The following is a 22,157-nucleotide window of genomic DNA, read 5'->3' on the forward strand; positions in this document are numbered from 1 at the left end:
AAGTATACATAAATTTATCTTGCAAATAAGCCACTCTAATGAATTTCGAAAGTTCATTATTCAATTTCAAAATTTTTTGAATCCCAAGATATATTGCCTAAGTTTTAAAATTAACATTTATCAAATATTTTATGATTGCGATGAGAATTTAAGAAAGGTCCAAAGGTTTTCTTAATGAATAAATATAAATACATAATAAACTTGTGTGTTAACAAGACATTATGAAATTATTAAGTGTATCCATTTCCGTTAGTAAGAATGTATACATTCATACAAATTTATTCTTGATAAATAAGATTCTGACGCACTTAACTAGCAAACACACATAATTGTTTGTTTACTTGAAAGAGACAAAATTCAAGTCTTTCAAGTAAACGAATTAATTGTTTGTCTTGAAAAACTTAAATTGTAAATGGAAAGGTATTTTTTTATCTCACTATGTTATGAACTTATCTGATTTCAACGTGCTTTTTAATTTATCCTACTAATCAACAGCTCATTATAGAGGTCAAATCGTGTATAATTAAAGGGTACGAAAGACGTTTGCAATCGGATGTAACTACTGTATTAATACTTTTGCGGTCAAGCTTAGCTATACAGTCAAATTGCTCTGCGTTAAGTGGAAAGGCGGAAGGTAAGATAATCTTCAAGGAGGGGTAACGTCCAATAGTGTTGGCTTACCCACCAAGGAGCTCCGACGAATGTCAGTTTTTGGCCTGTGTTCTGTTAGCACTCAAAGACTTGTCCTCTAAGAACATCGTTGTGAGGACTAAAAGTTTTAAACCTGTTCAGTTTGTATCCGTACAGTTAATTTATATATATATATATATATTTTTATACACATATACAAATATATATATGCATACATATATATTTATTTGAACATAGATGTACATACACATAGACATAACTTAAATATATATATATAGATATATATATGTGTGATTTATGCATATATTTAAATCTTCGATAGTATCGACGTAGTACCAATAGTCTTCAATGTAAGTTTTATTTTTAATTTACTATAAAAGTTATCCGCACATCTTGTTCTTATATTTCTTCTTAAGCTTCATGTGATTTGATAAGTTTAAAGAAATAATAAGTACGAGCAATTCGGGAAGACAAGTCTGTAATTATTTTTGTCCAAGTTTTTTTCTTAAATGACTTTATAAGTTAGTAATCCAAGTTTTTGTTTTTGAAATACTTTTGATTGTTTAAGAGAAAAACGTGGACAAAGTTTATATTTTATGTGCAAGTGCGACAAAGATAAATTCGTCCACTGGAAAGTGATAGAGAAAGAATACTAGATCTGACTTAAGACGATTGATAACCCATTGAAAAGTACCATTTTTTTATTTTTTTAGAAAAGAAATAAATTTTTTGGTACAATGGCAAACTTCATAAAAATGGTGGTCAGTAATTACCATGAAATCGTGGGGGATCACAAAGGTAAATATATAATTATCTTATATACAAACAATTATAGACTAATCCACGAAATTTTGTGTTCTACTTTCGATATTAACCCGGGTCAAAAATTAAACTTGATTTAGATTTGGTTTACCAAGTTGAAATTTCGAGCCGTTTTTCACAAGACAAACTGGACTTTTTTTACGGAGATATGAAATACATTGAATTTTTGCCTTGGTTTAGACTTAACTGGCTTTCTCAGTCACGATTTAAGACGAAAAAGTCTAAATCGAGTCGAAATTGATTTGATTTAGACTTGGTCGACTTAAATTATGAGGCAAAAGAGTCAAAACTAAAGTGAAATAATTTTTATTTGACTTGATTCAGCAAGTCAATAGTAAGGTGAATGACTATCGTGCTCGAAGTAAAGATGAATAAGTTTCAACTAAGATCGAAAAATAAGAATAAGTTGAAATAAGTTGTAACTAAGATCAAAAAGTTGAAAAAAATTTAATTTAAATCGAATAAGTCGAGATCTTATCGAGAAATCGTCGGCAAATCGTTAATTTCAAAAGAAAATAAGGTGAAGCGAGCCTGAATCAAGTTTTATTTTTGATCCGGGAAGTATTCTTACATATATGCGGCATATATTCAGATTTGCCCGAATATATACGGATATATACTTTTTCCGTGTGGGATTGGCGTGAATACGATTTAAATTAAATCCAGATCACTCCGAAATCTCTCCGCTGAAAAAAATAACATCCTATTTATTTCGTATGCGCAAAAATTAAAACTTCGAATCGGAGTGAATTCGGATTGAATTAAAATCTGTAATCACTCCGAATTCACTCCCAAGTTTTTACGGTGTATGTATGTCATTTATAATGGTTGTACTAAAAGAATTCCAATTCATAAAGGTTCGAATCACCGTTACGCTCACATTTTTTTATTCTTATCGACATCGATAAAATTAAAATTTATGATTTTATTAAGTTATCATTCAAATTTCCTTGACTGTTGTATCAAAAGTAATTGTTTAAAAAAAGAACATTCTTCATTTATTGTGAATACAAAATTCCTGTCAGTGATAACTGCAAAGTAATGATAAAAGTTTTTGTTTACTGAGCAAATAAATTTTAAGAAAAAACTGCAGTATACTTATTTGACACTATATAATAATTTTCATCATTAATTTTGTGCACACAAGTAATAAAAAATACAAGCGAAAATACATCAATGCCTGGATTTTATGTTCTAAAGTTATAATTATTACGCAAAAAAAGGATTTCTTGGCGCGAAAAATCTTTTGCATTGCGCAATAATTTTTTTTCGCCACCAAAAATTTTTTTTTCAATTTATAATGCTTAATTGCTTGGTGTTAAAATGAAATAATACCGGTGTAGGCGGTGTTAAAATACCGGTGTAAAATCGGTGTAAAAAAAAATTCCACTTATAGAAATTAAAAAAAAAAATGTATTGTACATAAAAAAATTTATTGAATATCATCTAGAGGAAATTTCAATTTCGCTATGAACTTATTCAAATAATTATTTATGTTATACGTAATTCATTTAAAAATTACACAATTTTACACAAAGTAAAATATTTTAACACCGGTAAAGAATATTTACACCGACAGCGGTACACAGAAAAAAAAGTTATCTTGAGTCAAGAAAATATTTTTGAAAACAAACGTTTTCGGGAACCAAGTCAAGATTTTCTTGAGCCAAGAGAATTTGTCTTGGTTAAAAAAAATTTGTCTTGGTCGGAAAAAATTTCTACTTTATCTGAGAAAATTTAGGTCTCCAAAAAAATTTTCTTGAATCAAGAATATTTACCTTGAGTCAAGAATTTTTTTTTTCTGTGTATTATTTTAACACTGCTTTCGGTGTTAAAATTTAACACCGAAAATCTTAACACCTACACCGCCTGGACTGACCCGGTTATTTTTTACAGTATAGTTGTTATTATATTTAATTGTGAACCGATATTTTTTTGTGCAATGAAGTATTATAACAGTGCAAAGTAATAAAATTGCCGAGAGTAATTATCAGAAACATAATTGATTGCTAAGTTGAACTAGAATGCGCAAACAAACCATTATTTTTTGTATCTATAACAGCGAACAAAATAGCTCTCAACTTTGTAAACTCTAATTTGTGGATGAGTAAAAATTTATGTGAGGCCTATTAAAATAATGTAGAACACAAAAGCATTAAAAATACTATAAAAATATTAAACTCTGACAGCATCTCTTCTTACACTTAAATCATAATAGAAAATAAATTTTATCACAGATCCAGTAGTAGACTCGTGGTTTCTCATGAGTTCACCGGCACCTGTCCTTGCCATTCTCAGCACCTATCTCCTCTTTGTTTTAAAAGTTGGACCAAAGATGATGGAATCAAGGCCGGCATTCCAACTCAAAAACATACTAATACTCTACAATGCTTTTCAAGTTATATTTAGCGTTTGGCTCGTATCCTTGGTGAGATTACTCGCTCAAATAATTATTATAATAATTATCATTACTATAATACGTTATCTTGCATGAACAAAATTAACACCATTATTTTATTGAGATAGGCTTTGAATGATCAATTCCTCAAATCCGTATATCCGAGCAGTTGCAGAAGTGATGTCGTGGTTCCAGATCAACGTTCACACGAATTAGTAAGTTGCACAATTAATTCAAAAAATTTCGTTAATTGCAGTTTTTTCATGTCATTCTTTAGATTTCATCGGGGGCATGGTGGTACTTTTTCGCAAAAATAATTGAACTTCTCGACACAGTAAGTTATGAATTTTTATAAAACTATAAATGTGTGTAATAAATATATAATTAATCTTATTGTTTAATTCGTGATGATAAAATGACCATACGAACAAATCTTTCTTTTGTTTACTCTCGGTACACAATTTCTATCTATACACCGGAAAAAAAATTTCTACAAATCTCAACTCTCTGCGAAAGTCATATTTTCAATGTAATTATTTTTTTATTTTTAAGGAGGTCAACTACTAAACAATCGATAAAAACATTAGAGATAATTTTGTAGGAAATTAAATTTTCTTAAAAAAAATCCCTATCAGTCAAGACACTAGAGTCTGTAGCTGATGAGTTACAGTTACTTTAAAAATTATTAGAATTCCTGTAACTATAGCTGTGGACTTTAGTGTCTTGATTTATATGACGTTTTTTACAGAGAATAAAATTATCGATAAAATTTTTATTGTATGTTCAGTAGTTAAAGTCCTAAATAAAAAATAAGATTCATTTTATGAAGAGAATGACTTTCACGATTATTACGATACGTCATCATCGATTGCACTTAGGCGTCAGATAATCGAAGAAAAAAACTTATTAGATTTTATATGCTTTTTAAATGGGACATTTCAGAATTATTGAGATTTATGTTCGGGTTGGAACTAAGAGATGAAACTTACAGGGAAATTTTGTTTCAATGTTTAGAAAGGAATTTTGTGTCCGAAATGACGAAAAAAAAAAAAAAAATGCTGATCCAAAGCCAAGAATTTTAATATATATGAAAGTGTGATATTCCCATACAAAGTCGCCGAGCTTCGAAATTTTCCCATAGATCGGCCGATGCCTGGTTTGCAATGATTGGCCAATAAATGGCCAAACCATGTGAATATAGTGGAAACCTAAACATGCAGACCTTCTCAATAAGACAATTTATAGATAAATTGAGAAAAATATAGATAGTCCGAACTGGGAATCGAACCCAGACCAATTCGGTATCGCGCCGAGTGCTCTACCAATTGAGCTATCCGGCACTATACTATATTCCGTTCAATTTGATCTATAACGGCAAACTATACTGGCCCGTGCATGGTGAACCATTGGCAGCCGTCTTTTTGCTTATAAAAACGGCGCACAATTAACCGCCGTTCGTTAGCCAACGGTTTGATCGAGTGCTCTTGATATCAAGCTTTAGCCGATGATTGATTGCCACGATTGGCCAATGCTTGGCAAGCCGTTATCATCCGATATTTAGCCGATCTTCGGCCGATGCTTCAAAATTGGTAGCCATTCATGACCCAGTAATGGGCCGATTCTTTTTTTTTGTATGGGTTATCGGATAGCCGAAATAAAATGGAATAAGATAAAAGACCTAGTACCCGATCACTCCATGTATTTGTATACCTATATTTAGTAAATATAGGTATCCATATATATGAGTGATCGGGTACTGAGTCTCTTACCTTACCCTAAAAAATTTTTAATCACTAAGTATATCTTATTTGAATTTCTGATATGTACTTACTAGAGAAAATTAAGATCCTGATAATTTTAAATGTCGATGTCAAGCAGTTCCCGATTAAAAAGAACAATATTAATAATAAAAAAAAAAAATTTTGTCGAAATCGACTACTCATTTGACTTTATAATTTATAATATTTTTTGAGTATCATTGTTGAGCAGTAGTATAGAATTATTAAAAAAAAAATTTTAGAAGAAATTATCTTTGTTTAATTGAGTTGCTACTTAATTACGATTGCAAAAATTTATTTTTTAATGTCTTAAAATTTCCGGGTGAAGTATTTAGATATTCATACGATGTTTTAAGGAATTAATGTACGTCACTGTAATTCGTGGAACCTCTTTTTATAACTATATACACGCAATCTACTCGTCTTGATATTAATACTCGTGCAATGATAAACAGCCTGTTATCGTCACATATTAATAACTACGATACGCTAACTCATTATAAAAATACATAGTTCATGCCTAGTAAATAATAATGTGAAAATTTATATAATAGAATGAACTCATAAATTCTGATCTTTGAACTTTTATTAATTAAAACGAATTCGTCAATTAATACATTAATGTAGTCGGCTACAAGGAAAAAATCAAGTAAAAAATTATTGCTTGACGAATATTAGATTGATTTTTTTAAAATTTCATTTCCAAGCAAAATTATTCGATTGAATATATTGTCGCGAGAACAAGCGTTGTAAATAATGCATATGTACAATTTATGTAGATCTGTTTCAAAAAAATTTATCATAACTTTGCTAAAATTAAAAAAAAATTTACGGGGCACGACGGACCAACTACAAAAAATAATACAATAACTTCCCGAGTTTTTCGATAGTCGTAGATTTTTATAGCGGAAAGTTGAAAATATTTTTTTTTATGATACACCTGAATATATAGAAGAAGGGGGGGGGGGGGGGTAGGGTAGGCAAAACGGGGTACCCTCAAAATTTTATTAAAAAAAATTTTATTATTTGAATGTTTTTTAAAAATTCCAAAATCACTTTTGTAAATATAATGGAGCATTATTTTGAATATTTTTTGTTAAACTTTTTCAAAAATCGAGTGTCAGTGAAAAATGTTAATGGCTTTTGTTTTATGATAAAAACTAATAGAAATTTTTTAACTTCCCGCTTAGAAAATTGAAAATTTTCAAAAATTCGGGAAGTTATTGGTTTCGGTCCGATTTTCGAAAATCGAATATCTATCAGATCTTGACATTTTGAGGTTCTAGGATGTTATTCTGACTAATTTTAAGATGATGTCCGAGAGTATGTATGTATGTATGTACGTACGTATTTTTTTTTCTTCCTTTGCATCCAATAATTGTGTAAAATGTAATTTTCCTTAATGTAAATTACTTACAAAAAAATTTAATTTAATCAATTTTATTTAATATGCAGAATTTTTTTTTTGACATTTTTAAGGGGGTACCCTATTTTGCCCGCAAAAGTAAAAATTTTTTTGTTTTAACGGCAACTAGAATTTTTGTTTATTTACTTTGAATATCATTAAAAACAAAAAGATTTAGCGTATTTGAGTCCGCGAAACCTTAGTATTTTCTTAAGTACCCCCCCCCCCCCTTCCCCTATAATATGGGCAGGGTAAACACCTAAAAATATCGTTAAAAAATTATTCATTAGTATTATTATATTATATTAATTATTTATGTATTATTTCCGTAGCGGTCCCATTGTACCCACCCTTCTCCAACGTATGCGAACATTAACCCCAAAATTGTTAGAATATCTCCCGAGGACTTCAAAACGTCGAAATCAGTTTAATACTCGATTTTCGAAAATCGAACCGAAACTAATAACTCCACATTTTTTTTAAATCTTCAGTTTTCACAACAAGAAATTAAAAAATCATTTTCCAGAATAGTATTTCATTTCGATCTCAACACTTACAGATTTTGAGATTTTCCGTAGTTCATATCTTCCTCTATATACATTTTACAAATCAAGATATTTTTTTTCTGAGTCTGGAAAAATCTAATTACTTATCTATGCACGGAAAGATTGGAACCCGACTGGTTACTGTTCTGCACCCGACTCAGTACAGTGCAGAATAGTAACCAGTCGGGTTCAAATCTTTCCGTGTGCCCTTATATACATTTAACATGAACAATAAGTTTAATTATAAGAAAAACTAATCTCGTTGTTGTGTACAAAATTTGATTAAAATTTTCAGGTATTCTTTGTTCTTCGAAAAAAATACAATCAAGTTTCGTTTCTTCACGTATACCACCATACGATAACAGCTCTCTTCTCATGGTGTTACTTAAAATATTTACCTGGAGAACAGGGTCTTCTAATCGGTTTCTTAAACTCAACAGTACATATAGTCATGTATACTTACTACTTAATTGCAGCTTTAGGACCTCAATATAGAAAATACTTATGGTGGAAAAAATACATGACCTGGATGCAACTGGTAAATATCATAGACTTAAGCAATTTTCCATAAAATTTTAAATTTGTAATCTATCTATTACGATTATTTTAGATTCAATTTGGTCTTATGCTCATCTACTTGATAGCAATTCTTGCTATGGACTGTGCGATGCCGAAAGCTCTCACATACTTCTTTGTTACAAACGTTATTATTTTCATTTATCTCTTCAGTGATTTCTATCGAAAATCTTATACTAAGAAAAAGACAGTTTAAGTGATACTAATCACTCAACGCTCTGTGAATATGTGACTCTTTTGTACAAATCTCAATGTACGATAAATTTTTTTTTTAGTGATAAAAGTAATTTATTACAAAATGAATGCTTGTATAATGTTGAGTGACGTTAATTTAATTAATACAGCACCGACTAAATTATTAATAATAACGATAGTTTCAAATTTTTCCAGAAGTATAAATAGAATATTATTTTATCGAATATCAATAAAGCTGTAGCCGAAAAAATTAAATGAATTTATTATAAAATTGTTTTTATAAATGTATAAAAAAGAATTATTAAATTTTACATCAATACAAGCGTAAGTGTTTATTTTCTTTTTTTTTTTTTTTTTGTAGTGGAAAATAATGAATCGAAATTTTCGATTATTGATATTGACAAAAAATAGTTTTTATTCTACATTATTCAAAAATTCATACGAATTGGCAGAAAACACCATGAGAATTAACGAAAATAATTTCCTATGTTGGAAGCCCCGAATCGCAGTACACAGGAATTTATTGGAACCTTTATCATGCAGAGAATTTTAAAGTAAAACCCCAAAAATTTTAGGAAACGGGAAAACAACTCGATATTTTTGAGGATTAGTAATTTTTAATAAATTTTTGTTAAAGTATATTCTAAAATAACTATTTCTAATAAACCCCATAGTAATATTTCTGACTTTTCAAAAAATCTGTTACTTTATTTTAATATTTACAATAAAAAATAATAAGGAAAACTAGGTCCATTAAAAAATTTATCAATTTAAACTTAAAAATTCCAACTTTTTTTTACACTTTGTACTACACAGTATGGTAATTTTATCAACGATCATTTAAATTCGAGTGTGTTCGGAAACATTCGGCTTTTTTCGTTCATTCTACTTCTAGTACTGATAGGTTAGAATGAATGACGTGACCCATTGAGATGTAAGCGATTATCTCTATGTATTATATAAAACATCATGTGAATTTTCTTTTGTATAATAGTTTTATATATGCATTTTGAATAGTTACGAAGTCATGGATAAATTTACTCGATGAACTGTTTTTGTTATCGTTAACGCCGATTTATTCAAATAAATAAATTATAATTTATTTTACAAAATTAACATGCTTATATTTTGTTGTTACTGAGGGAGTGCATGTATGTTGAGCTAATGGAAGTACCTAACCTATTTTTTTCCAGCTTTCTTTCAATTATAGTTAAGTCTGCAAAAGAATGAGCTTTTCTCCCACCATTTTTCTACAGTTAAGTCATTACTGCGCATGCGCATTAGTGCAAAGTCATGGATTTCATCATAGCTAAGTAGTGGGAGAAAAGCTCATTCTTTTGCCGACTTGACTATATACTTTTTTTTTCAATTGGTTGCTTTTATTTTATATTTCACGAATGTTTTACTATTGTCATCCCAACAAGAGATTGGACTTCGGGTGTCGTCGGTTTTTACTCCCACTCTGGATGTTTTATGTGCTAAATGTTCTCCCACTTTTCTATGCGCATGCGCAGTTCATAAATGTTTGGTAATGGGGGCAACTTCCGAGTCCTATTCTCTTACTGGGACAACAATAAATATTCTAATATAATATAATGAATTTCGAAGTAGTTAGTAAAAATATGGAAGAGTACCAAATTTTTCATCAAACATCCGAGTTAATAACTTTTTATTAGTTAAGTTCGCGGAATTAACACATAAAAACTTATTTTTCAAAGATTCAGGTCTTTACGAATCTGTATAAAATGAAGTTCATTTATGTTATTTATGCATGAATTATAGTAAAAAATACGCTATGAAAGTTGAAATTTTACAATACACTAGTGAATTTTTTAACCTAGCTATATTCTGTAGAATATTTACAATGCATACAATGTTTTTTTTAGATTCCTAAATCCTACTTAACACAAAAATATTAATTTTATTTGATACACCCTCATATATATATCAATATGTATATATACATAAATGTTTTTCATAATATACAAGCTATGGTAGTAAACAATGTTATAAATACGACGCATTTATATGATTATTCAAAAAGCTATTCACAAAATACGTGACGCTTCTGAGAAAGGAGAGATGTCACCCTGATTTTAAGAAACTATTCAAAACGATTAGAAACAATTTAACTTTAATACTATATAGATATACATTCGTCATTGAGTAAATCATTTTTTTTAATCAGGGCAGATACGTCAGGGTTTTGTTAGGTTAAGGCAAGAAAGTACTTGCGTCAGGTTATTTGAACAGAAGCGTTAAAATTTTTGGTAATATTAACACTACCTAATTACAATCTCCAAAATAGGGAGCTATTATGACTTGAGGTATAATTTGATAGATGATCTCAATATTTTTGATTGTTCAATCTATTGCGCACCTAGGAAGAAAACAAGGATATTCAAACCCACGTATTTAATGAGCAAGCACGTGAACTATGACAACCTACCAGCCTCCCTAGGTGTATTTATAATTTCTCACTACACCTGTAACAGAAAATTAAAACTTTTGCTATTCTTAGAAGGACAGTTGATGCACGTGCGTTTTTATTTCATTAGCTTTACTACAACAGAAAATTACTACTCTCTTAAATTTGAAATAGTGAAAATAGTGACTACACAGTAAATAACGAATCGTCAAAGTGTAAACAAAAGCGTACGTTAAAATTCTGTGTGTTGATTTTTTAACACACAAAAATGTTAATTTATCCGAAAGTGACACTTTTTATGTTACTGTCAAATCAACACACAAAATATGTTAAAAATAATGTTGACCATCACAAAAGAATTCTTGGAAAATTTTTACTTTTAACGTATGCGTGTGTAACTTTTTTTAACACTCACAACATGTTAAAATAACACATAAATAAGTGTAAAATGTTCGTTTTACACACGATATGTGTTGATTTTGACGGATCTTTTTTTTACTATGTATTCACTGTTTACTAGTGAAAAGTATGTTACTAACTCAAATAGTGGCATCTACTTTTCACTGGCAATAAGTGAATATTCACTGCCAAATAGTGATTGTCACATGATTTTCTCTAATTCATTTTTAGAGAGTACGTTCTTCTCTTGTTGCAGATTTTTCGCTTAGGGTTGATGAAAACTATGATCTATTACTACAGCATTCAAAAAAATTCGAAAATTCGAAAATTTCTAATGACTGTGAAATTGACTCAAATTTTTAATAGTGTGCACAAGAGTAAATTTTTAAATTTTGTCACTACCACAACAAAGTGCTACTTTAATCACGTCACATAACACTCGAAAATTGAATTTTAGACGCTTGAGTTAAACAAAGTGATCTTTCATTAAAATGTCTTTGATTTTTAATGGCGTAGTTAGAATAACTTATTTCATGTATAAAAATTCAGTAGTGTGTTATTATTATGTTTAAAAAAATCGAATTTATATAGTCCATAAACACAAGAATGGGGTGGGGGGTATCTATGAATCACTGTCAAGTAATATCTTTAGAAGAGTACAATTAAATATACAAAATGTCACAATAAAGTGTGAAAAATAATGATTTATTAGGTCACGCATTTTGTGAATGGACTCGTGGCTACTCAGTATTTTATTTGCTGAAAGAATAGAGAGAAATGGAACTGTTGTAAATATGTAACTGTATGATTCATGCATAAATACACTTTTAATTATAAACCTAATTTTATTTTATTATAACTATCATCCTCGTTTAAGTTTACCATTTGATATGCTATTAGTAATCGTTTTTCTAATATCATCTTTGTCATTGACTTTATTATTTTTTTTCCATAAACTTTCTTTTCCGTTTATTTGTAAATCATCATCATTTTTCTTATCTTGTGGTACATAAGCTTTTTTGTAAAAATCGAAAAAGAGGAAGTAGAAGAACGTAACATTAGGTAAAATAAGAAGGAGAGACCATCTTGGATATTCACAATCGTAAATGAGTAACTGTAAGCTGTGCACAAAAGCAAGACAAAATTGACCCTGTAATATAAAAAAAATCGTTTAAATAAATTATCCGATTATATACAATAGGGTGAGCCAAAAAAACCAACCTATCGAATTTACGTCTTAAAAAGGACCTATATATCGAGAGAAAAATTCTCCCATTGGGCAAAATTTTTAGCTCGATTTTAAAAGGTGTCGGTAGCCATTTGAAATTTCCCATTTAAATAACATGCAAAAAAATTTTTTTTCATTAAAAATATTACAACTTTTGAACCATGTGAGACAAAAATTCGGCTCTAGAATATTCTTGTAGGGCATTAAATTTTTAAAAGAAAGTCTTAAAATCTTAAATTTGTATGATTCTGTTTACTCTAGACTTTGATGGCCTGTTAGTGTACGAAATATCAAGTTTACAAATTCGACTCCCAGGACTTGTTTTAAAGAAATTTAATATCATACAAAAATATTCTAGAGCCGAATTTTTATCTCACACAGTTCAAAAGTTATAATATTTTAAATCAAAGAAAATTTTTGCATGTTAATCAAATGGGAAATTTCAAATGGCTACCGACACCTTGTAAAATTGAGCTAAAAATTTTGCCCAATGGGAGAATTTTTTTTCTCGATATATAGGTCCTTTTTAAGACATAAATTCGATAGGTTGGTTGTTTTGGCTCACCCTAATATACAATGTAGGGTAAGAGTACCAGTACCCAGCCCCAAACCAGTAGCCAGCCACCCCATATATCTATATATATTTTGAGCCAATGTTAAAGTATATGATCGGCTGGCTACTGGTTAGGGGCTGGGTATTGGTGCTCTTACCCTACCAATTATTGACACTTTTATTTTATTATATAAATTTAATAAAATATTTTTATGCGATCCCTGCTTTAAAAGCTCATTTTTGGAACATTAAAGAAGGGTTGAGAAGTGACCGATTCTTAAGGCTTACACGATACCATTTATTACTTTACCATTTATGAAAGTATGACAAAATGTGATATGAAGGGAGAGGGGTCTAAAAATTTTTTGTCGTGTGATCTATTTTAGGGATGGCCTCTAATCATAACTCTTTCGACTCAATACAATTATACAAAACTAATGAAATACTCAATTAATAGTTAATACTCAAGCCATATAATTTTTTTTTTTTTTTTATTGAAAGTAAAAACCCGAAGCATCAAAAAGTATTTTTGAACTCTTCGAGCTCAAAAGTGTATTTTCTCACCTCCGGGCGGAAAGCGTCAACTTTCGTCCCGCTGTGCAAAACGAAGTTGCCGCTTTCCGCCTCGGTCGAGGAGAAATAGTATATTACACACCTAGGGAAGTAAAGTAAGAAATGTCTCAGATCACATGTAATTGTTGGCCGAGGCGAAGCCAAGTTGCCGCTTTCCGCCTCGGTCGAGGAGAAAAATAGTATACACTCCTTGGGCAGTAAATAAGAAAGCCTCAGATCACATGTTTGTTGACAATTACATGTCATAAGTAATGTAAGTAATTGAATAAGTTCTTATAGTGTCAATAATTGATAAATTTACGTGAGCAATGTTATATTTTTTTAAAAATAAAGAAAAAAGAATGTATTGTTACCATTTGCAAAGTTGTAATATATTTTTTCCACCAAAGATATTGTTGATATTGAGGCACCAAAGCCGCCAATAAGTAATACGTGTACATAATAATATGGACAAAACTATTGATTACACCTGAAAAAAATATTACCTAAAAATGACTTGACGACAATGTTTAGATTTTAAGTTAAACATCAAACAAACCAATAAAAGTTCCATGTCCACCGGGATAGTATTTAGTCGCTCCCCATGATATCAATGGCATAACAGTGTGATGATACATATGCAAGAAAGTTATTTGTCTCTCTTTTTTTCTCAAAACGAAAAAAACGGTATCAAGAAGTTCTGATATTTTCGCTAAAAAATACATGTAAACTCCTCTTGCAACCTGTGAATAATAACTAATCATTTAAAAAATAGGACGATCGAGCAATTAAACCAATGGAATCTTTTAACAATATTGAGTTATTTAAAACATTCATTGGAATCTTACCCTCAATGCTTCAGGGGTATTAGAATAATCAACAGGTTCACATTTCCAACTATACTTTTTTAACCAAGCAGCATCAAGACCTTCCCAAAAGAGCCAGATGCTGAGAATAACTTGCAGGAAATTGTAAACAACGAGTGTGTTGTTAAGTTTGTAAGGTTTACGGTGCTCCATATGTCGAGGACCCCATGAAAGAACAAAGTAAAGGTATCCGATCATGATACTGGCTCCAGGCACTGGAGAAGACATCAGAAACCAATCTCGTGTCCTCGGATCTGAAAGCAATATTTTCATTACTCATACATATAACGCGAAATTAGTATATTACACACCATGGAGAAAGGTAGGGCATTCCGACCCGCGTGTATAATTGCCTACCCGAGCCAAAACCAAGGTGGCAAACACGCGGATTAGGACGCTCTACCTTTCGTCATGGTGTGTATACAATATTACACCATACATGCACCTAGAAGTTTAAATTTTTGCCTCTGTTTGCGGGAAGAATGGTGACTTTCTTCCCTCTAAACAGGGCAGGAATTTAAACTTTTGGCGCACGTTTGGTGAAAATTTAATTGATTAAATTTGAATAAGTCTACCTGCCACATCATGGAATACGTGTTGCCAGAAATGAACCAGAGAATTGTTGTAGATATTAGACATTTTGCTACTCAATGGGCTTCCGCTAACATTCATTTCAAAGTAATCTAATATCAGAAAAAAATTATTGTAATTAGAATAATTTATTGCGACGTAAATTATTGAGAAAATACACAAGATGCTATAATGATAAAACGTTCTTATATATTAGTTGTTTTTATGAGCATATATTCGAAGATTTTAATGATTCAAGAAAAAAAAAATCCTTGAACACATTCCCTACTTTCAATAATTATTAGATGCGCTGACTTCGCTTAAATTAACTAATTACTCTATGTACGTCAATACTATTCTATGTAAAGACTGTTCTTAGTGACATATAATGATTAATAATTCGATAAGACGCGACAAAAAAAAAATTTGAAAACCGGCTGACCTTGTGAGCTAGCCCCAAACTTCCTGTCGTTATCGAGCTCAAAAACACTGAAAGTAATATTAGTTTTATGTTTTTGAACTTGAGCTCGAATAATGGGTATTTTTAAGCTCTTGATTCACCAAAAAAATTTATTCCATTTAGACAAAATTGAAAAACGCTTAATCCTGATAACCAAAATATGAATTGTTAGTCGTTTTCGAGCTTTAATAATGAGAGTCATGTTTATTCTACTATTTTTGAGCGCGTCGAGCTTGAAAATGCCTGTAACGAAGTTACCATTTGTAGTTTTTCGAGTAAAAGTTCGTATTTTCCGAGATATTCGATAAAACTAGATAATACGGCTGTTCGAAGTTTTGAATAGCCATCAAATTGAAAAGATTGTATGATTTATAGGAGACTTTATTCAGGATTCTAGAGGACATTCAGTGAAAAATGCAAAGTTCATTTTTCAGTTATAACTGATCAAAACGATTTTTACAAAAAAATTAAATATATAAGTTATATTTTATAAAATTATACCGAATCGCATAAAATTTTGCTACACGAAACATATAAAATTTGTTAAAATTTCGAAAGCTTGAATTCAGTACTGAAGAGAAAAATTTCATGATAATCAATACATTATATTATAGGAAGACGGTAAAATTAATCGTACTCCGATAGATGTAAATTTGGAGCAAAAGATGACTTTATTTTTGAATGAAATCCTGAGATCAATATCTAATGTAATGCTCACTTTTTTTACCTTGCAGCTATAAATAATTCAGTATATACTATGAATCTAGATTGAAAACATTCAAGAAAAAATCCAGGGAAAAAAGTGCCGTGGAAATAAATTCTGTCGGAAAAAAACTGCCTTCAAAATAACTAAAAAAAGGATTACACGTGTGTATGATATAAATATACTAACACATATACTTATAGTCATATTTTATCTTTTTTTAGACAAAGATGCGTATGCTACCATATAAATATGTCATATTGCATATGCCAATAATTGTATTTTCCTCTTAGAATTTTTATCAGTTGTTATTGCTTAAGATATTACTCCTTCGGCAGTTTTTTTCCCTGAAATTTTTTTTCGCAGTTTTTACCGACTACAAGATACTGCAAAACGAGTTTCGAAATGGAAAAATTTGCCTGAAAATAGTAAATGTTTATAAATTAATGACTTTCAAAACAGTCGTGTGTTATTGTTATGTGTATAAATACATGTGTTGTATATATGTTTAAAAAATTCATGAAAATCACTAAAAATACGCCGTCTTACACCTATTTCCCCTCTCAAGAGTGTATTCAATTATCACTAAACATTGAGTAATACACTTCATTATACGATTCAACGATTTTGATTCTGTAAATATATGCAAATTAACTGAAAGTATGTGTTAAATAATATACAATATACAAGAATTACCATCTGATATACAATTAAATAGATAGTTAAATTTACGAATGCAGTTTATATTTATTTGCATACTCACATAAAAAAGTTACTCAATGTAAATAAAAATTACATTCTCAATGATAATCTTTATTACATATGATATGATAATAAATCCCACTGTAACATGGTAATAGTCATTATTTTTTTTTCAACGTGTATGATTCATTTTTCACGGGTAAATAAGCTCCGAAATGAATGAGTTTACGCACCCTTACCCACAGCGCACACTTGTCCCACATCCCGAGTCAAAAAACAAATTCTAGTTTAGTCTTCAGAAGCCTCAATTCCTTTAATGTTTTATTTGCCGCCCAGAAAGTAACTCTACTTTAGTACTCAAAATTCTCAATGAGAACTATAAGGTCTAAATGCGAATAATTTATGGATTTTAAATTATAAGTAAGACCTCAAAATCCTCAACGAATGAAAAGTCATATTTCGGACTTTTAAAAATTTTAAATAGAAAAGGGAGGAAAGAATACGTCGAATGAGACTTTTGAGGTTCAAATGCGGATAAAATTATTTCTGTATGTTTTGAGTATTTTATTTATTTATTTATTTATTAGAAAATAGACGCCAATCGGCGATATACATCATATGTAGAAAGTAAGAAATTAATGTTGAAAAAACAAGCAAAATTAAGTAAACAAATAGTGATATAATTTTACGTGATATAATTAAACATTAGATTAATGATATGGAAAAAGTGTATTTTTGGTATTTGTGATGAATGCTTGATATGTATCACCGTAGAAGTCGATGTTCATGTGCAAGGAGTTGACAAGGTTGGCAATCCTGTTATGTGGCCCGTAGAACACGTAATTTTTATGTTTTCATCGTTTTTAGTAGGCGATTATGCCTAAATGGTAGTATTTTGAGGCTCTCATCCAGATTATGTTATTCCAGTTTAGTCCTCAAAGTGATCAAAAGGGTCGTAACTACTACTTTGAGGGCTAAACTAGGATAACTTTCTATACTATTGTCAATCTAAAAATTCTAAATTGATCCTCAAAAACTTCATTGAAAACTTAGAGATTTAAATCCGAATCGTTTTTGACTCGGTATGACTCTAAATATTAGAATTTGATAAAATTTTTGATAGGTAAAATTAAAGTTTAAGAAAAATTATGTGAGTAAATAAGTAAGTAAAGAAAAATATGCCCACCAAGTGCTAAAGATATGTGATATGATGCGAGAAAAGAATGAGTCACGGAGACAAGTTATGATCACGCGACTTGCGAATCGTTTGTCGGGCGAATAAAGTTGGCCATATTACTATGTAACAACAAGTTATTGGTTTCCCGCCACGCTTTCTTCCGAGCATTTCTCTGACAACTTCCTTCCATCAACGCAATGGAATGCGTGAGCGCGATTAGTTATTTATTTACTTCTCTGGACCTGAAGGCATGTATTTGCAATTACAAAGACATAGGGGAGCCTGGGGCACGAAGGCCCCCCTCCAAAATTAGGTAAAAATTTTTATTTTTTATTTTTTGTCAAGATAATTTTTTCGTTACAATTTTTTTTTTTAAGTGGTCCATTTTACCCCACATATCATATATTGGTCTATAATATGATAAAAACCTTATAGAGGTCATGACGGAAAATAAACAAAAATTGTTTTTTATAATTTTTTGGGGAGGGGCCTTCGTGCCGGAATATAAACGAATCTGATGATTATAAGCCACAAAAAAAAATCGGCTTAAGGGAGCCTTCGTGCCCCAGGCTCCCCTACATTGTTAATATTAATATCAATGATGTATGAAAGGAAACTCATCAAAGGTCACCAATTAAGTAAAGACGAAAATGACTTTTCGAGGTTTAAACAGTGGTGCGAATGTTTAATTTCTAAATTTTACGTAAGCTTGTATAATAAAAATTTTAAGTTAAATATCAAAATTGCGGAAATTACAATCGAGAAAGTATTTCATAAAAACGTGTTTATCAATGTATATTCATAAACGTTTTGAATATGATTGCAGTGATATATTAACTATATTTTCACTTATACAACCGATAAAACATAAATAAATAAATAAAAAATAGTCCAGTATATTCTATCGAAAAACAACAGTTCATGCCTTCTATTCTCACATTCTATTTGAAAATGTCTCTAAAGTTATTACATGAACAACCAACATCAACATGATTACTTCCTCATATGTTTATAGAAGAGCCTGGATTACGTGAGCACGGGTTAATACCAGCTAACTTATAGTGTAAAACCGACAGAGAATCGAAGTCTTTAATTTGGACACGTAATACGTGGAAGACATTATTCCCGATACCTATAAACAGGTTTTTGAAAAAAAAATAAAAAACACTATTACATATTATACCTATTTGTCTTAAACACGATTTCTAAGTCGATGATGACGTAATAATAATATCCCTTGTGAAATTAAATTCGGGCGATGATTGATTTCTTACATCAGATGTTTGATAACTGAGATATAGATGTAACAATATAAGAAGGATCTTTTAGTATAATAACTAAGTATACCCTTAGTGCAGTAAAAGTAAATCAGTCGAAAGATCAACTATCTTACTAGAAAACCATTACGATGTATACAATAATTTTTAATAGCTTGAGAACTACATCATCGCTAAAAGTATTATCTATACAACAATGTCTAAATGTTGACAAATAATGTCAGTAACATTACAGCTTACAAATTCACCTCTTTACTGAATAAAAATTCCTCGTAATTATGAATGAAACTGAAAATATTATACTACTATTTCATTTACTACCCAAACAAACTCTTTTTCTTGGAACAAATTGACATTAAATGCAAATACCGAAAGAACTTTCAGGAATTTTGAAAACTTTGTAGAAAATAAGTTGTAGGGAATGAAATTATCTACCAAAATGGTCTTATAACATTTTGAGATAAGTCTTATAGTTTCGCCGAAAAAGTCAATTAATACTAAAATTTACTATGTATCCAACTTTGACCTTGAATAACTTTTGAAAAATTAAATTTATCGAAAAATGATTAGAGAACTCTTTTGTAGAGCGTTCAATTTCCACCAAAAATGTCTGTCAATTTTTCCGATACATTGATTTCGTAGTGAGTGATAAAATTCCAAACTTTTAAAAAAAAATTTCCTGTTATTTAAATGAGAAATCGAAAATTGCGATGACGCGGTTGTTAATTTTAGTATTAAGAGCTCAAACTTTAACAGTATTTTTTTTCGTCATGAACAATATTTTCCGTATAATTAAAAAAAAAAATAGTTGATTTTTTGAATCAGTCTAATATGTATATATATAACTATTAATTAATAATTATTAATAAATAAATAATCATAGCTTAAATTTTAATGAATGAAAAAAAAATGTATTAAATACATAATTTAAGAATTTTCTTCAGATATTAAAAAATTAATGATTAAACTCTTGTCGTAAAAAACAATTCGCTTACGTCCTCGTATTCTAGATAGACCACGTTAGCCTATATTCAACCGAACGCGCGTGTCGTTAGTGTATATATACAGTAAGGAAATTTTTATAAGAAGTAACTCTACTCGACAGAGGTATGGTAATAATTTTCATCTATTTTTCATCCAGCGCAACCGTGCCATGCTAATCGACTGTTACATGTAAAATTAAATTTTATAATTGTAATTATGCAAGTAACATCGATAAATGTGGTCTTCTTACTTTCACTGACATTTCAAGACATGTATAATCTCATGGGCTCAAGATCAACATTCTGGCGAGGATAAAGTGAAACAGAAAGAAGTCAATTCATTAAGAGAAACTGCGATAGCTTTATTATGGGGAAAGTTTATCTGCGAACCCTAAAGCGGAGTTGTGTCAAATTACAAAATAATACTTAATATATATATGTACATATTAATGTTATCTAAAACTACAAACGTGTTTATCCATAACAGGTAACCGTTCAAAATTTAGATCATAATGTCGGTTCAAACACAATTTTATTGCGCTTCAATGGGAACAATATCACATTATTAATTGTCATTTATCTAATAATTTTTCATATTTAAATATGTTTCCACATGTTTGACCTATTTATTGTTTTATTTATATTATAACGTAGTATAAAAATATTATTTGACTGAAATTAAAAGAAAAATATGAGTTACTTCTATATTTCTTATTGCGTGATTGGCCATGCGTGCAACTGTCCGTTATTCAGCTATGTCTATCATTCAATTCTATTTTTATGTATAGTGCATTTTTTTACTCATAATATAAAATGTAATTTTTCGTTTTCAAATTAAATTATAAATTAATCAAAATATATAATTAAGTTCACTTACAAAATATAAGTCGTTAACACTCGCCTGAATAATCGAACTTTAGAATTTCATTCTTAACTTCACCTCAGTCACGAGCTTTGCTGATGTTTTGTTCTGTTTTTAATGCAATTATTAATCCGAAAAAAAAATTTTGAGAATAAAAAAATAATTAAAACAAATTCATTATTAATTGTTGTAACGAAAAAAAATTAAATAGTATATATATATATTTATATATATATATTTTTTTTTATATATATATAAATATATATATATATATATATATATATATAAAATTGCGTGTACTAAAAGTCACTCGCTCAAAACGAGATAAGGTATCAAAAATCTACGAAGTAATTGACAATAAATAAATTTTGTATCCACCGGTCTCACGCATTCCGGTGTCAGTTACAAACTGAAAATACTATACTTTAAGAGTAGGTTCCATACAGTATTTGCAAAAAGTGGGGCTTTGCAATCTGATTTCTCATAGGGGGCTGCCAAGACTAGTGGGAGAGTTTGACTGATTCTCGGTCAGACTATAACTAAAGCCCCACTGCAGCCACCTATTACCCACCTAGGTCCAACTCTCGTTTCTTTACTGATCACGAACTTACGTCATACTCAAGAAAGTAGTATAATAACTGTTTTTGGTCGATCTCTTCAAATCATCAGCAGGTTGCTACTAATTATTGTTCTTCCAGTATCTCTATTATTTATTTCAGCTACTAGTTCATTCATTTATTGAGTTTTTTTTTTTCCTGCCCAGATTCTTCGGTTTTTACTATGGGACGAGGTCAAATTATGAAAAAAAAGAAAGTTTCTCTCACCTTAATATGTTTCTTTTTATCTTACCTCTGGCTATTTGACTATTCTCGGCACATACTTATGATCCGTAAGATAGCTTGAGAAAATCAATCACAAATTGATTCGTAGTTTTTAAATTGAGATGAAATAATTCTATTTTTATAGTTATTCGTTTAAGCCTAAAAAATTTTGTTTACTTCCAGATTCATACAATGCCAATCAAAAT

General features: G+C 29.9%; 2 protein-coding genes across 5 annotated transcripts in view; one reads left to right on the forward strand and one right to left on the reverse strand.

Moving 5' to 3' along the window:
* The first annotated feature begins 586 nt into the window (after nucleotides 1-586).
* Nucleotides 587-8,692, forward strand: LOC130672153 (elongation of very long chain fatty acids protein AAEL008004). Its single transcript, XM_057476501.1, has 7 exons — nucleotides 587-1,001; nucleotides 1,365-1,449; nucleotides 3,711-3,901; nucleotides 4,000-4,086; nucleotides 4,149-4,205; nucleotides 7,895-8,137; nucleotides 8,210-8,692. Exons 2-7 carry the CDS (start codon nucleotides 1,389-1,391, stop codon nucleotides 8,369-8,371), a joined length of 801 nt encoding a protein of 266 aa, XP_057332484.1. The 5' UTR covers nucleotides 587-1,001; nucleotides 1,365-1,388; the 3' UTR covers nucleotides 8,372-8,692.
* A 1,119-nt stretch (nucleotides 8,693-9,811) lies between these two features.
* The window catches only part of LOC130672151 (elongation of very long chain fatty acids protein 7), a 41,758-nt gene continuing 29,412 nt past the window's right edge, over nucleotides 9,812-22,157 (reverse strand). For 2 of the 4 annotated variants that reach the window (XM_057476498.1, XM_057476495.1), the window contains exons 2-7: nucleotides 14,972-15,079; nucleotides 14,379-14,650; nucleotides 14,090-14,273; nucleotides 13,905-14,020; nucleotides 12,080-12,347; nucleotides 9,812-10,856 (exon numbers count right to left, since the gene is read on the reverse strand). In XM_057476498.1, the coding sequence (XP_057332481.1) occupies nucleotides 10,828-10,856; nucleotides 12,080-12,347; nucleotides 13,905-14,020; nucleotides 14,090-14,273; nucleotides 14,379-14,650; nucleotides 14,972-15,068 (966 nt within the window). In that variant the 5' untranslated portion in view covers nucleotides 15,069-15,079 and the 3' untranslated portion in view covers nucleotides 9,812-10,827. Of the gene's footprint in view, nucleotides 10,857-12,079; nucleotides 12,348-13,904; nucleotides 14,021-14,089; nucleotides 14,274-14,378; nucleotides 14,651-14,971; nucleotides 15,080-21,145; nucleotides 21,239-21,430; nucleotides 21,545-22,157 lie in introns of those variants that run through there. The other 2 variants (XM_057476496.1, XM_057476497.1) reach the window with 2 other exon arrangements.

This window comes from Microplitis mediator, chromosome 7 (assembly GCF_029852145.1).
Source record: "Microplitis mediator isolate UGA2020A chromosome 7, iyMicMedi2.1, whole genome shotgun sequence".
Classification (NCBI taxonomy): Eukaryota; Metazoa; Arthropoda; class Insecta; order Hymenoptera; family Braconidae; genus Microplitis; species Microplitis mediator.